The 16,828-nt window shown below is 24.9% G+C and overlaps 1 protein-coding gene and 1 non-coding gene across 3 annotated transcripts in view; both read right to left on the bottom strand.

The window, feature by feature from the left end:
* Positions 1 to 13,513: 13,513 nt before the first annotated feature.
* Positions 13,514 to 16,828, bottom strand: part of LOC145829501 (sodium channel and clathrin linker 1-like) — a 29,793-nt gene continuing 26,478 nt past the window's right edge. For both annotated transcript variants that reach the window (XM_082937317.1, XM_082937318.1), the window contains exons 20-22: positions 15,935 to 16,119; positions 14,513 to 14,690; positions 13,514 to 13,862 (exon numbers count right to left, since the gene is read on the bottom strand). In XM_082937317.1, coding sequence (XP_082793443.1) covers positions 13,749 to 13,862; positions 14,513 to 14,690; positions 15,935 to 16,119 — 477 coding nt within the window. In that variant the 3' untranslated portion in view covers positions 13,514 to 13,748. The remainder of the gene's footprint in view (positions 13,863 to 14,512; positions 14,691 to 15,934; positions 16,120 to 16,828) is intronic.
* Trnaa-ugc (transfer RNA alanine (anticodon UGC)) lies at positions 15,001 to 15,072 on the bottom strand. The gene has a single exon. It is a non-coding gene; the product is annotated as a tRNA-Ala (tRNA).

Genomic DNA, 16,828 nt, shown 5'->3' with positions numbered 1-16,828 from the left:
ATTTTTTTATGTTTCCTCATACATACAGCAAAAAAAAAACCTAAAACTATTTTTTAAATTAAGAAAACTTACACTACACATAAAAATATATAGAACATCGATATACATTATATGTTTAATTTCGTCTGTTCTATAGCTATAACTATTTTTTTAAAGTATGTAGTTTTTCATATGCTATAATATTTATGTTTTAAAAAAAATAACAAACAAAGCAAAAATGACTTTTAACTAACATTTATCTCACTTTATTTTTATTTGAATTTTTCGTTTTTTGGTTACCTTTAGCAATGCTAAAATCTTACGCCATCTCTCAATATATGCAGCTATAATTACGTCATTTGAACAAATATCAAAAATCGCCACACAATGTTACAAGTTCTAGAACTTCTAAGAACATTTTCTTAGCTGTCAATCGAACAATTTAAGTCCTCTACTTCAACAAAAGAAAGTAAATATGTATATTTATTGTTTGCAATATTTTGCTCAATAAGCTAAGTAGTATAAATAAATCTAAACAGAATAAGTATTTCATTTCTATAATAAAATAAATAAAAAATTTATGTAAATCAAGAGAAAAGCTAAATTTTTACAAAAAAACGTATTAGCTAAATCAATTAGAACGTAGTTTAAACTTATTTAGAATCAATTTCATAATAACATTTAGTATAATAAAAATACAACTAATAGTATCAAATAGAAAAACCTATAAATTGATGATTATTTGTTGACCATAATTATTAACTTAACAGAGTTACAAAATACTTCAATGTTTAGGCTGATATTAACTCTACACTGATTTGTTTCTTTAAAATTTTAGTTTTAATAGTTTTAATAAAACTACTAACTCATAAATGACAATAAAAAGTACTGATAAAAATATTCGTTTTTCATTATTATTGAAGTAAATATTTTTAACCAACTTTTATTTCGTTCAAGCTACAAATGCATAGAAAAAGACGTTTACAACCTTTGAAAATTTAAGAATATGTATACATTTTCTTGATGCATTTTTCAAGTTGTGGTTTTTATGTTTTTAGTTTGACTTGTTTCTTTATTCAGTTTAATTTCAACTTAATGCTGACTTGAACTTTAAAGGTTAAAAAAAGCTTTCGACTAAACCTAACTAGTGCTCACAAAAGTATTGAAAAGAGATAATAAATTACTTTTCAGTTAGACTTTGTCATTCGCTTGAACATAAACTTAATTTATTAAGTATTCTATGCATTTTAGTCGTTTTAAGTATTAAATAGCTTAATGATAATCAGACTTGAATCTAAGCTAGAATTATTTTGACTTTAAAATGTTTTCTACATGCTAAATATTAAAAAGTTTTTAAGTTGTTTTGGTAAAAATGAGTTCTTATTCTTATAAAACAATTCAGCTTTTATTTTATATAATAATATGCTAGTACATTTATTTTTGTGTATATTGTTAATAACTTCATTTAAGCTAAGGAAAATCGAACATAATTAGTAGCTGTTATTTATAATATAAAACAAAACTATGAAAAAACTGTTATCTTTATCTCGTAAAACTTGATTATTTTTAAGCAACAATGTGTATTGTTTCTAAAAAAAGTTTTTTGTTAAACTTTAATGTATGTGTATCATATTTACTGGTTCAAATTTTTGTACCTTTACTTGTTTATTAAACATTTTTTGAACAGCTGTATAATAAATTTTGACTTTTTATAAAAAATAAAAAATTCACAAACTTACAGTATGTTAAAATATTTTTAATTTTGGTTTATAGAGCTAGACTTAATTTAAAATTTTATTTAGTTAACAAATTTACTTAACTAGAACGTTAGAAAATGTATTAAGCTAAACATAGATTTTGAAAATCACTGTTTAATTTTAAACTTAGTCGAAATAACTTTAAAGTTACATTAAGCATCAAATACGTGTTTTACATCTCGATTTTAATTAAATATTAAGACTTATTTTTAAGTCATTAACTTCCTTTAGGTTTATGAGGTGTTCTCTTGTCCAAAAATAGTCTTTGAAATTTTTGATTTGCAAAATCTAACTTTTTTATCAGTTACATTAAATAATGTTTTAAATTATAGGAATTTTTGTTTAAAAATAGTAAATAATTTTTACAAAAGTAAAACTATATCTTATACGGTTCAGTTTTATTTTATTTTACTCCAAGCATGAAATAATAATTAGTTATCATTTATTAGTTCTGTAACAAAATTGCTATTGTGTTACTTAATACAAGTAGTCTAATTGCAATTTCATTTGATAACTTAGAGAATGGATTCTACCGTAACAGTCATATGCTAAATGATTTATATTATTTATTTATATAGATTATAAGTATAACAACAGTAGTTTGGATAAACACATAACAATGTTGAACGACATTTCTTTAAATAAACTGTTAAGAAGATTTAGGATCATTAATCTTAAGAATTGTGTATAAAAAGCTGTTTAATTCTACATTTAATATTTAACATATCAGTAAATTGGCAGTTCAACATACACTCATAAATCAGTACATTAGAGATAATATCCCGATTTTTATTTAGAATAAGAACAATTAAATATTCTTAATTAGTATTAGTTATCTCATAGGAAGTATTTTGCATTAAAGTTTTTTATTTTTAGTTTTATAATAAATAATAAAAGTAGTAACAATTATCGAACCGTTTAACTACAACTTTGACTTGAAAGACTTATAAAATGTTTATACATTAAAAACTTCAAATCTTTGCAGCCTGTTGAAAATAGTGTAGCTAGCTAAAGGTCTACTGTAAAATCTAAGCCTAAAAAAAATTACACATTCGTTTACTAAGTTATTTTTTGAAGAAATGTTTAATGTGTGAAATTTGCGAAGAACCAGCTTATACAAAGTAAAAATAATATATTACAATGATTAAAAAATAGTATTTTTATTAAAATATTAACGTGGTCTAAATAACTAGAAATTAAACAGTTTAGATTTAAAATACTATCAACATAAATTACTGTTATAAATAAGATGTAAAAAAAGTAAAAGCTAGTTATGTGCGGTATAACTTTATTATGTTTTGCCAACATGCTTACATAAAAACAAAAATGTCAAAACACACTATAAACAAATTAAATATATTTTAAATCATTACAAACTAAGTTTATTTTTGAACAAAAATTATAAATTACTTTCGAACTGAAATTATATTTTTTATTTCTCTTTCATAAAACCTTTTAATCATTTAATAAATGTTGGGGTATTTTGAAAACTTTTTTAAGTTTGTAAAACAAACGAACGTATTAAGTGCGCGTCATCTGTTTAATATTATACAATATAGTTTGAAATACATCTAGATTCTTGACAATTATATACTGCTTAAAGATAAAAATGTTGCTTAGTAGAATCACTTAATTACTAAACTAAGTTTTAGGAACGTTTTATTTTCGTTGATGGACAACAAAAAAAATCATAAATATATTTTTCAGTTGCGTTAAATAACTTTACTTTATTTTTCTTAGTGGACAGTTATTTTCTTTTAGTATTACTAAGTATCTTAAATGAGCACAATGTTGCCAAAATGTTACGAACTAGTAATTTTTAACTCATAGAAGATATTTTCTTTTATTTCAAAAGAGTTTAAGTTTTTAAATCCTATAGGTTTTACGATATAAAAAGTCATATTCAATTTAAGCAATTTTATTACAACAAAAGTATTTTCATTACACAAAAAAAAATTAAATAAGAAGTTTATTGTCAAAATGATTCCTTAACTAAATAAACAAAATGTTATAAAAGTTATTTGTACGTTTTTGAACTGTTACTTAGTCTAGTTTTAGTTACTATCTTAGGTTGTTTTCCAAAACCAGAATAAAGTGGTTAAGGGGTCTAAATTACATGAAGACAAAATTGCACGAGGTTACTAAATAGCACGAGGGGACAAAACTGCACGAGGACATAAAATTGCGAGTTACATTTTTGCATGAGAGTAAAAAAATAGAGAAAAATTTAAGAATTAAAAAAAAACAGAATTTTTTTTTAGTTTAATAAAAAAAAAGTTACTGACCGAGGGTAAGGGTTAGGGGTAACAGTAATAGTAAAAACAAAACTTTTCATTTAAATTTAAATTTTTTTTTTTTTTTTTTTAAAGTTTTATTTTTAACTAAAAAATTAATAACTTACCGAATAAGGGTTAGGGGCAACAGTGATAGTAAAAAAATTAAAAAAAAACCAAATCTAAAAAAAATAATTACCCATGTAAAATTTCTCCGTGTAAAATTTTATGCTCGTGCAAAAGTGTCTTCGTTCAAAAGTAACCGTTCGTGCAAAAGTATTTTCTTGCAATTTTGTGTGGACTCGTGCAATTTTGTCCCCTCGTGCAATTTTGTACGCTCGTGCAAATTAAACAGCTACCCGAATAAGTTATATACAAGTTTTTTTTTCAATAGTTTTTTCGAAGATTCATTTTTTTCATCGATATTGTACACATTTAATATATAGTCACTATAACACTAAACGTCAGTAAATACAAGTGATTTTTATTTATACAAAGTGCTTTAAAGTAACAACTATTTTGTTAACTTTCCAATGGTTTTATATTAATCAATGTAAAATTTCTAGAAGCACGGCCATATGCCTCAGAGTGCGCTTAAAAGCATTTATCTACTACAAACATTTTATTACCCATTTTATCTGCAGAAGGCTCAAATATAACTTAGCTTAAACTTGTTTTCTATGTAGCAAAAAAAAATCTACAAAAGTATAAACTAAGTTCAAAAGTAATGATTAACAAAAAAACCGAAATAAAATTATAAAACATGGTATTTGTTGCTCAGACAATATAAAAACATCTTTAAAAAAAAAGATTAAAATTTCCTTCACAAAAATAATATGTTGTTTTCAAAAATATCTTTGTTTGAAAAAACAAGAGATATCCATTTATCATAAATAAATCTATTTAAGACAATCAGGATTAAAAATCAAAAGCTATTAAAAGTTATTAATCTTAACATAAATAAAAACTCTTACTAAAATTTAACAACCTACCTGAAAATATTTACAAAAAAAGACTTAACAATTTGTAGAGTTCTAGTTTGTATTTTAAGGTAGGTTGTTTTAAATAGTTTGGTTTGCTATAGTTTGGTAATTACAGATTATACTTGAATAATTACTATAAAATTCAGAAACGATTTCAAACTAAACTAATTCTTTGTAAATTAAAACTATTTGTCTAAATATAGTTTTAAATTCTAATTATAGCTTGTAATTATAAACCTTTAAGTTTTAACTTAAAATTATTGAAATGAAAAAGAAAAAGAAGTAAAACATTTTATTAAGATTTTAATTTTTTGTGCTTGAGTAATGCCACCAAAAAGCTTGTTAACTTATCACTAGTTTAGTGTTTAGATTGTCCAAAAGTACAAATGAAAAAAAATAAATAGTAAAAATAAGTAACTGATAACATAAATTCAATACATACTTTCTAAAGAAAAATAACGTAGTAAATTTAGAAATATATATTGCAATGCTTCTTTACATTAAAATTATTTTTTTAAGACCAACTTTTCAAAAAAACATATAAAGAAAATATTATCTTCTAAAATGATTCAACATTTTTAAGGGTTTAAAAAGTGTAATTAGTTAATTGAAAATAACCACACATCTTCGGGGTATAAATTCAGTTTTCTATGAAAGTCGTTATTGCTAAGAATGAATTTGATGTTGTTATTTTTGGAAGTTTTAATAAGAATGAACCTACAAACGAAGTTGTAAAACTAAAAGGTCCCGACTTTAAAATTTCTATCAAAATGAGCCGAATGTTAACAGCAAGAAAGTTTTGCAGAACAGCTGTAATTGGTTCCGACATTTTCGTTCTTGGTGGTTATGATGAAAAACGAAATTGGTCGTCAACTTTCGAAATGTATTCCTCAAAGAAAAAATGTTAGAAAGAACTAAAAACCAAATGTTATCATTTAACGAAGTTTAGTGTCTGTTCATTTATGAAGAGCATTAATGTAATTGGCGGTTCTACTGGACATTACTTTGATGAATCTGACTGTGCCTTTCATGATTACTATGAAAACTCTTGCTATAAGTATGAAGCAAGAATAAAGAAGTGGACAGTTATAGCAAGCTTACTAACAGAGAGAAGTAATTCAGCGTGTACAGTTTTTGAAGGTAAAATTGTTGTTACTGGAGGTTGTAATAAAAGAAGGCATTTGAAAGCAGTAGAAGCATATGATCATTATGAAAACAAATGGAGCAAATTAGCTGATATGATTAAATCGAGAAGTGATTATTCCGCAGTTAACATGGGTAATAAAGTGTTTGTCATTAGTAAATATAGTCTTACACGTTCTGAGGTTTACGACAATATTTGTAGAAAATTTACCTTGTTAAACGTTAAATTACTCTGTTCAATGTCTGATAGTTTTGAGTTTAAAGTAATTACTTTAAATAACAAACTCGTATATTTTTGTAACATGTTTAAATCTAATGAGCTAAAATTTCATGTGTGGAATTTAGTTGAAAATAAATTGAGTGTAAAAGACGCTATTGTAAAAGATAACTTTATGATTGCGGGTTACTCAACTTTTCAAAAATATCCCCAAAAATAAGGGAAAAACTAAGCAATTTTTTTGAAAACGCTTGGCTTAGGAGGTAATAGAAGTTTTGTTGTTGAAATAGTTCATTTTTATTTCAATTTGTTTAATTTCAGTTTGTTCGATGAAAATAATTTGTTTCAATAAAATATTAAGTTAACACCTTTTTGTGTGCTCTATAAAGTTCAACGAGAGTTGATATTAAAAGAACAATTATACATTTATTATAAACTAAATAAAAACATGTGACTTGAATAATTTTCCATGTTTTTCCAGGGATTCAGGTTGCTTTTGCAGCCCTGCATTTAATATCTAAAAAAACGATCGTGTAGTATAAAAAATTAAAACTACCCAGAGTATTTCATAACCATATCAGTTAGCATTAGTGAATAAAAAATGTTTAATTTAAGTGTTTTGAGTTATTTAAAGTATTTAGCAGAATTAAAAAACATCCAGAGTCATTCCGAGTGTGCTTAGTATACTCAGTTGCAACCATTCTTTTTAACAGCTTAAATTATCCACAAGATAATACTTTACATGTATAATGTATATGTACATCAAATTTAGTATTTAAAATGTTAAGTTACTATAATTTAAGAGCACCAATTGTTCAACGAAATTTTGAATTGTTTACTTTTATAATACTATATACTATTTTTCATCTAACCCACTACTAAAAAGATTGTTTTTTATGAAAATAAGAAAAATAAAAAATAATGTTAAACAATTGCTGCCTCTTAAACCAAAAGTAAACTAATATTAAATGAGCTGTATTTGTAGAGTTTTAAAATTTTTCAATATAACTAAATGAGATGAAATAGTTAAACTAAAGTTTTTATAACTTTAAACAAATTGAAATACACTATAACTTTAATATATGTTTAATGTATAAATATTTTTTTTTAATTAATAAATTTATAGAACTAAATTATAGAGTCAGTAGAAGAATCCAATCAGCAAGAAACTTAACTAACTCTTATCTATATTCATTCTAATGAGGGTTTGTACTTACATGATTACAACAAATGATAGATTAATTAATTCTATATATACTAAATATTCGAAGCACAATAATCTAAGTATATAAAACTGAAAGAAGCTGATAGCAGAAAACAAAGTTTTTCCAAATCAACTAGAACCAGACCCGGCCGGTTCCGGATCTTTTTTTGTTAGGATCCGGCCGGTTCCGGTTCCAAGCTAAAGATGGCCGGTTCCAGTTCAGGATTCTGGATTCAGTAGATCACTTTGTGAGTCAGATTGCTAGTCAATGATGTTTCCTTCAGAACTTTGTTTAAAAATGATGTTAGCTACTATACCTATAGTACACAGAGACTGTTAAATGTTTATCCAACCGTCAAAGAACGCAATTTTACAAAGTCTAAACAAATAAGAAGTGAATTAATATCTTAAAATATACATATAATGTTAAATGTGTTGTTCATAGAATTAATTTTAAAAACTAAAGACATTTTTTGAGAGATAGTTTCAAAGTGCGTAGCTAAACGAGAGTGAGTAAACAAATGACTGCGTAGGTTTGCGAGAGCTGTCTGTAAAATTTTAGGTTATAACAAGTTAGATGAAGTTATTACTGATCTTCATTAAAAAAGTAAGGTAAAGTCTTCCGTGCTTTATAAATATACATTTATTTATACTTGATGATATGCGCAGTGCATGCAATTCATAAACTTTTACATCTTTGTTTCTAGTGTGAGCCAATCTTGCACAGACTCTGTCAAACAGCGAATTAGTTCAGCAAAAGAAATGATAAAAGAGTCTTTTTAAAATAAATTTATTTGGTTTACTTTAACAGGAATTCTTATTTTTAATACATTAATTATATTAATAATAACAATAAACATAAAAGAATTAAAAAGTCTTGATAATAAGCATTCAGCAAAATATTATAATTTGGTATATGTTCTGAACTTATCGTTTTCTGACATCATTTTTGGATTTGTTCTAAGTACAATAGTATTCTTATCAAAAAAGTATTCAGGAGTTTAATTCTCAAAAGATTTTAAATGGCGTTCAAATTTAAGTTGTACAGTAATTGGAGTTTTAGCTTTCATTTCTTCTTAAACTTCATTGAACATTCTAGCAGTAATGACAGGTTTTAGGCGGTATACTGTTTATAACCTTTTCAAGTTTTGTATATTAGTAAAACCAAAGTGGTCTATGCTTTAATAGTATTTTGAGTATTTCATTACTTTTATCTTTAACACCAATAACTTTAAAATAATAATTTACGCAGGAGTTTATTATATCAAGCAACATCTTTTTTTCAAAAAAAAAATTTAATCGAATTATTAAACCAAACGAATTATACGAACTAGCTGAAAAATGTTTGGACAGCTTCTCATACAAAAGTAATACCACCTTCAGAAAGTATTAATGAAATCAAGGATTTTTAAAAATGGTTTTTCAATTCAAAAAGTTTTCGAAATCAGTATCCAAACACCAGAATAGATATAATAAAAGAATTTGGGTTTTACAGATCTTCTGCTGTATGCCTACCAGACTTTTACTCACGTTCTTCTTTTGTTTTCAAACTTAATGTGATTTTGATGAGTTTTAATTTACTTTTGTCTCAACTGGCTACGTTTTGATTTTTATAAAAATTGATTCCACTAACTTTGAGAAAATTCCCAAAAACAAGCCAAAAAAAAAGACCATGCTTTTCAGAATATCTATAATAGTAGCGACAGACATAGTTTGTTGGCTACCTGTTATTTTGTTTTATTTTCGAAGTTTTTTCGGATACCAAACTTCTGACAATGTACATCTACTGACATCAATTAATCTTTTACCTATCAACAGTTTGCTTAATCCGATTATTTATTCTAAACTTAATATTCTTTTGGTTTAAACTCTCAGAACATTTATGCAAAAATTAATTCACAGAAGCAACTAGTGTGAACAACAAACAAATCGTTCTGAAAAAAACTACAACTGTTTAAAACTTTTAATACTGGCTAATCAAGTTCTAAATTCCTTTTGTCTTTAAAAATATGTTTTTATACGTACTATCTTATTATGTGATTACTCTGAAAAATCAAACTTTAAATAGTTATTGACACTTTTTAACTTAGAATTTCGACTTGGTTTTTTGTAAAAAGTAATTTTTTTTTCATGTTATAAATCTATAAGTAAAAGCTTGCAATGAAATGTTTCATAAATATGGTAACGCGTGCATTTTATAAAATTGCTTTCAGATTCATTTTGTTCTCTGTTAACCAACCTAAATCTAAAATTTACTATTAATAACAGATGTATGCGATAAACAATACTTAGATAGAACAAAAATTAAATAAAATAAAATTTTGTCTTTTTAGCAACTTTTTATTTAGATAGTTTATTAATTGATTTATCCACATAGCAATATGAAGAAAATGTTTATAAAAGATATAATTAAAGTTTTTTAATGTACATTTTTGATTATTATGCAATTATATAAAAATACCTTAAAATACTTATTATTAAACTATCTCATGTTGTAATTCGACACTAAACAAAAACTTTGGTAGTATTTATTTTTTTTTTATGTTTAAACTTTATATTTATTCTTAAAATGTGTTAAATTTCATACTTCTGTTGTATTAAATGAGTTTAAAACCTTTTTTATTTTATTAAGAACTTTAGTGCAACATTTACATTTAGTACAAAGCTTTTAAACATTTAAAAAAAACGTTGTTTACAAACAACAACAACTTTATTTTCTTATTATATAAAAAATTATATTTGACTTTTTTTTAATTTAAAATTAAGAGTTTTAAACACATAATTTATCTAAAAAAAGAAGTTTTCTTTTTTAAATGAAATAGTTAAGTTGAAGAAAAAACAAAACCTAGAAACTAACTAGAATACGAAACTTGATCTTTTACATGTTAGTAAACTAGGCAGTTTGAATTTTATATTTTTTCTATTTCAAAAATTTATTTGAAATTGTTCGTATCAAAGTTTAAAAACTACAATGCTTTAACGTTGTATATGTTTGTTTTATTTCTGATACAAAATAAACTTTACAACATTAGTCTTTGTTAAATTTAAAAATTTTGGTTAATTTTTTTTTCACTTTTATCAAAACAAAAAATATTTCTACGAAGGTTTAGACTACCTTTATGAATACCTTTTTACTTTCTACTTATTTTGAATATATTAAACGTTGATATAAGCACAGTTTTTTTAGTAACTAAAGCTTTATAGTAAAACAAAAAAAGTAAGTCATGTTATACAGAAGATGTTTTTATAGTACAACAAGCTATATAAGCTACTTGTAAAATAAAAGAATTTCGTTTGTTTTTATTTAAGTAGATCTAATCAACTTTTCAATAGTTAATAATAAGATATATTAATTAGCTTATCAATTTAAAAAATTAAAAAAATGAGTCACATGTAATTAGGTTTAAAAAAAAATGAACTAAAACAAATGACACTATATGTCTTAAAAACTTTTATAGCGGATATAATTTTTTGTATTATCACTATTTTATTGCGTCCGAAATTTTACTTTTATCATAAATTTTTTCACTTTAAATTTTTTTGAGTATGTTTTGTACTTTTAAAAGTTTATTATAGGATGCTTACTATGTATTACTAGGGTTGTACTAAAACTTAAAGTAAACTAATTAAACAAAATTTCAAACTTATGTTTTATATCATATTTTGTTTCGTCCGTACCGGTTGAAATTGTAGTGTGCGACTCGATAGCCGAAAAGTTTCCTTCTTACACCAGGTCCTTAGATTAAGCTTTTTAAGCACTTTTGTCATCGTTTAATATAAAATAGTATCTTCAAGTTCGTAAAGTTTAGTCGAAAAATACCTATTTCATAAAATCTACAGGAGAAAATTTATTAAGTAAAATACTTGTTTATTTGTGAATAAACAGTAATGTAACTAATAGTTTCTATATTAATATCAGCACAAGTAAATACTTTACCAATTACTTTTAAAAGCTTTTATGTTTTAAGAAAATTTAAATAATCATCAAAGTATATTTTAGCCTAAATTAATATCTACCTAAATAAATAGTGGAGTAACAAAAAACTCAAAAAATGAAAAATTGCTAAAAGTAACGAATAGTTATAATCCCCCTGTTCAAGTATTTATGTTTTTATAACTCAGCTCTTCTATTGATTTTTTTCCCAATAGTTTTTTTTTGTATTTAGTGCAAAATGTTTTTAACATAAAAACTAATATTGATAATACTTTTTTAGCTTGTTGTTTGCTCTTACTTAAAATTTTTTTCTTTAAAGTTATGTTTGTAACTAAATTAATCTAAGTTCCAAACTAAACAAAATGTTTCAAATCCAATATTATTTCCAAACTTTAAACCTATTCAAGTTTAATGTATCTAATAAATAACAATCAAATATTTAAGAAATTAAAATATAAATACATAAACTATACTTAATAAACTTTGCTTTTAGTTTTTTTTGAAAGTTAGTATGATTTAGTAAATTCCTTTGGTTCTAAATAAACTTAAACTAGTAGATTTTTTACTGTTTAAATAGTAAAATTTGTTATACTTTTACAAAACGTTTTGTTATTTAGGTTTTACTTGAACACTAAATTTCGCTAGAAACTCATCTTAAGGATTTAAAAGTAGTTTGTTTGACTAATATTTGCAAACTACAGCTAAAAATGTAATGAACAAAAACGTTATCAAAACTCTGAGTTTCTGGATTAAACACAAATATGTATTTGACTTAACTTTTGTGTATTAATAGTCATTTTAAATTATATTTACCACTCTATGAAACATAAAACAGCCGAAGTGACAAAAAACTTTCCTATGTTTATGATAAAATTGAAAAAAAAAAAAGCAAAACGATAAGCTGACGTTGCTAATCAAGATTGAATACCTAAGAATGTCATTACAATAACAAAACTTCTTATATTTAGATCAGGGTTTTCCAAACTTTTATTCAAAAGGTCCCTTTTAAAGAAACAAAAATCTTTGGCCCCCTTAAACAAGATTTCCCAAAAAACTACCATCAAAAACGCCAACGACTTTTTTATTTTCATCTCAACTCCAGAGCAGATAGTGTGAGTTTGTAATTATGACTTCGTGGTCCCCCTTTGACTCTTTACTCCTCATGCTCCACCCCTTGAAAAAAACTTCTACATTGGCCCACTTTGGGAAACTCCGATCTAGATAAACAACACAACTTTAAATAAATGAAACTAAAAGTCATAAAAACTAGTCTGAGAAATTTGAAAACTATGTTTTAGGTTCTAATTTAGGATATTACCTAAATTAAACAAGTTTTTAAATAATGCATATGTAAGACTGATGTTTTTTTTATCATAAAAAAAAATATAGAAAACAAATAAAAATAATAGAGCTTTCAATTGAAACTTTGAGCAAAGATATGTTATGCCTTTTAAACACTGTAAACTATTTTAAAGCTCGTTTCACTAATTAATATTTTTGTGCTTTTCTTCTCAAAGAAGTATATTTAGGCCAAAAATTTTATACACTTGTATACAAACGCAGTGGTATATCTTAAAATCAAAGTTAATCTTTTATCTATCCTTGACAATTAGTTAGAAATTTTAAAACGTAATAACCAAACTTATAACTTTTAAACAGAAAACTACTATATATTACAACTCTGAGCTTTATAATACTTTGTTTTTATTAGCTTACAAAAGTATTTATTACGTTTTTTTTCTATTAAACTTTCTTACAAACTACTTTTTTAAAGCTTGTTCAAGTTGTAAAACGTTTTAAGTTATTTTAGCTCTTTGTGTTTAAATTACAACAACAAAATCCTACAAATATAACTTTGAGCATAACATTTAAATATCTAAGTTTATTCGAAACATTTTCTACCAAACAAATAAAAAGTACACACAATGATTAAAAGTTCAACACAATAATAAAATACTGCATGTGATAAATTTCAAGTTTGTAGATTGTGTTTAGCTTTGATTGTTGAAGAGATTTTTTTGAATATGACGTAAAAAATATTTAAATACTTTCATTAACTACTTATAAATCTTGCAACGAAACTAGCAATACAAACACTTTTAAAATTTAATAATTGTAGATATTTTAATATTTTTATTTACGAATCACAAAGGATAAACAACAATTTCCTTTCAAATTTATTTTATTCATGTCTTTCTCTAAACATTTTTCATTCAAACAAAAGTCTTTCTACTGTAAACACTCTTTATTTGTTTATTTTATTCGTGGTAAAGGCACAAAGACTCTTTGTTAATTGAAGATTGTAATTCTGCCATTCTTGAAATAGCTTGCAATAGTTTTGAATCGCTATCAACTAATTTGGATTTCATTTTCTGTTTGAATGTTTATGGTTGATGAGTTAGTAAATAGTTTGTATTTAATTAGTAGTTTGTATGTAGTTTAAAGTAGTTCAAACATATCTTAGCTCAACTTTTCAAACAGAGCTAACTTTAAAAACAAATGATAGAGTATAGGCTACCTTTTCAATTTAATTCAGTCTGTTTCTTAAGAACTGTATCATAAACTAATTTTTACAGTTTTATTTAAAAATTCGAAAATAATAAAACTTACAAAAAAGAAAGTTCAATACGTATATCAAAATAAGTACAAAAACTTATACAAGGATTGCTGGTACAATAATTATTTAAAAACAATACTTTTACTATACTTGTTTTATATAATAGTATATCACATAAATTTTCGATTCTCCTTTTTCAAAATAAAACATTTTATAAATTAAATTTCAACTTAAATCCTTAAAATATTAAAAAATAAAATACATTCCCAGTCTTGTTGCTAATTTGCAATGTATAAAAAAAATAATAATGAAAAAATTTTCAATATTCTCTTTTACTCTATGTAAATTAAAAAAGCTAACTTATGATTGTTTAATAAAACTACTCTGATGTTCCTTAAAAATTATATATTTAAATTTCTACATGTTACTAAAGTTCTTTAAAAAAGTTTCATAATAAACGCCTACCTTATTATCACATTTCAAAATATTAACTTCTTCCACGAGGTGGCGGTTGTCGGCTTGTTTTCCCGCCATATTTGCGGCGAGCCGCCTGATTTCCTTCTTGTTGCTTTCAAGTTCAAGTTGCAATTCTTCTAATTCTGAGTTCAATCTGCTGTTTGCACTACACGCCTCTTGTTTCCATCTGTAAGAAAAAGTTAATTATGTTCAGACCACATTTTAGTAAATTATAAGCAAAATAAACAATTATTTAAACCAGTGCTTCCGAAATGGGGTTCCGCAAAGCCTTCCGAAATTTAAAAAAGAACATTTATTTAATTAAAAATTTTATGTAAAATTAAAATTAGGGGTTCCGCGGAAAAGTTGAACTTTAGAAAAGAGTTCGGCCACTAGAAAAAGGTTCAGAAGCACTGATTTAAACTACACAAACATTTTTTATTGGTGTACAGCTAAAAGTTTACTCAATATCAAATTTATCAAAAGCTAAAAAAGTGTGGAAACGCCGGGGATCGAACCCGGGGCCTCAAACATGCAAAGCTTGCGCTCTACCACTGAGCTACGTCCCCACTTGTTAATTAAAATATTATTCGGTTTATATACAGTAAACTACTTGTGAAAGTTTTCACTTGAAAGTGCTTCCAAGCGTTTTTTACTAACAATGTTTTTGATTAAAGGTTTAAACAACAGCATTTTATACGACAACTTGACTATAAAATAATTTTTTAAACCATATAACTAACATAAAAATTTATGAAAAATGAATTGTGTTCATTAAAAATGGTAGAAGTAAAATAAGAAATATATAAATGTAAGAAATACATTTCGTTAGTAAGATTGAGCACAAAAGTTGAATTATAAATAGCTTAACTACTGGTTGAAAAAAAATGAATAAAACATAATCCAAAGTTTAAACTCATATCAAACAAATTTGAGATTTATATCTGTTCAACAAGATAATTATTATTAACATTAATTACGGTCATTATTAGAGATACCTTCAAATAAAAGAAAAGTAACAAAAGCTCGTTTTTTTTTTCAAATAAAAAACTAGATCAACAAACTCAGCATATAAAGGTAGTTGAAAAACAATAATACGATTAATAACAAACATATATATCAATAATTATTTAAACAATAATTCCAACAAACGAATACAACAAGTAATTTAAATAAATTTTGAAAAACTAATTAAACATTTTTAACAAACTCAGCAAACAGTTTAGTTAAAGAGAATCGATTATACTCTAATAAAAATAACATCAAATAAGGCATCGTTAAACTAATTTGCAAAATCAACAAAATTTTAACTTTGAAATTTTTAAACTAGTAAAATAATCAATACTACTTAACATGTAAAATTTGTTTAAAATTCCAGGATATCAGGTTTTTTGGCAACCCTCTTAAACTAGTAAAACCATATCAACAAACTTTGCGGAAATCTTCTGCTGGTCTCCCAGCAACTTCCTCATGTGCTGGCAGCTTTCGCTGTTCTTATTGGTCAGCTCGTTTATTTTCCTTCTCAGCTTCTTGTTGTCACGCTCCATCGCGCACCTATCGGAATGCAGCTTCTTGATCGACTCCAGCTCGTTTATGCGCATGTCGTTCTCGTATTTCTGCGTTGAGGAATTTTTTTAATAACTTAATTATCATAATGAAATTATTAGATTTGGTTATTATGTTATTTATTGTTTTTGCAATATCTTTATTCGTAGTTCTGCGTGGAATTTAAAATAAGCAAACTGTAAATTAATCAGGTTTGATTATTTTTTAATTTATTTCTAAATATTAAAAATTTATGTAATTTTCTTGAAAATTTTAAATATTCAAAATTTTATGTAATATAAAAATTCTTGACTTTTATGTAGTAAAAATTATTTTGAAAACAAACTTTTTCTCAATGTGAAAAGTTAGGAACTTACAAAACTGTTTGTAATTAAATACATATACAACTTTTTACTCATAAAATCTATGTGTTAATTTATAAAACTTTAAACCAGGGTTTCCCAAACTCATTTACTAAATCGCCCCCTTTTCAGTAACTTGAAAAAAAATCGCCCCCCACGATTTTACAAAGTAGTTTTTCTTTTGAGTACAAACTTTTGGGCTAAAAAAAGTTGTGTTCGAAATGTAATTTAGTCTTGTACTTCTTATGCATGCACTTTTGTGTTCAAAGTAGTTTACAGGGCTTGAGAAAATAGTTTACAGTTATTTTCTTAGAAGCCCAGTAAAGTGTATTAAAATACTTGATTATTAAAAAGCCTTGAGTAATCTATAATCAATCCTGTTTAAATATGAACTGTTTTGAAACTATTGAAACTTTTA

The sequence above is a fragment of the Thalia democratica genome, chromosome 2 (assembly GCF_965202585.1).
Source record: "Thalia democratica chromosome 2, ktThaDemo2.hap1.1, whole genome shotgun sequence".
Taxonomy (NCBI): Eukaryota; Metazoa; Chordata; class Thaliacea; order Salpida; family Salpidae; genus Thalia; species Thalia democratica.
Note: the sequence above shows the minus strand (reverse complement) of the source record. Positions and strands in the feature narration are given on the sequence as shown.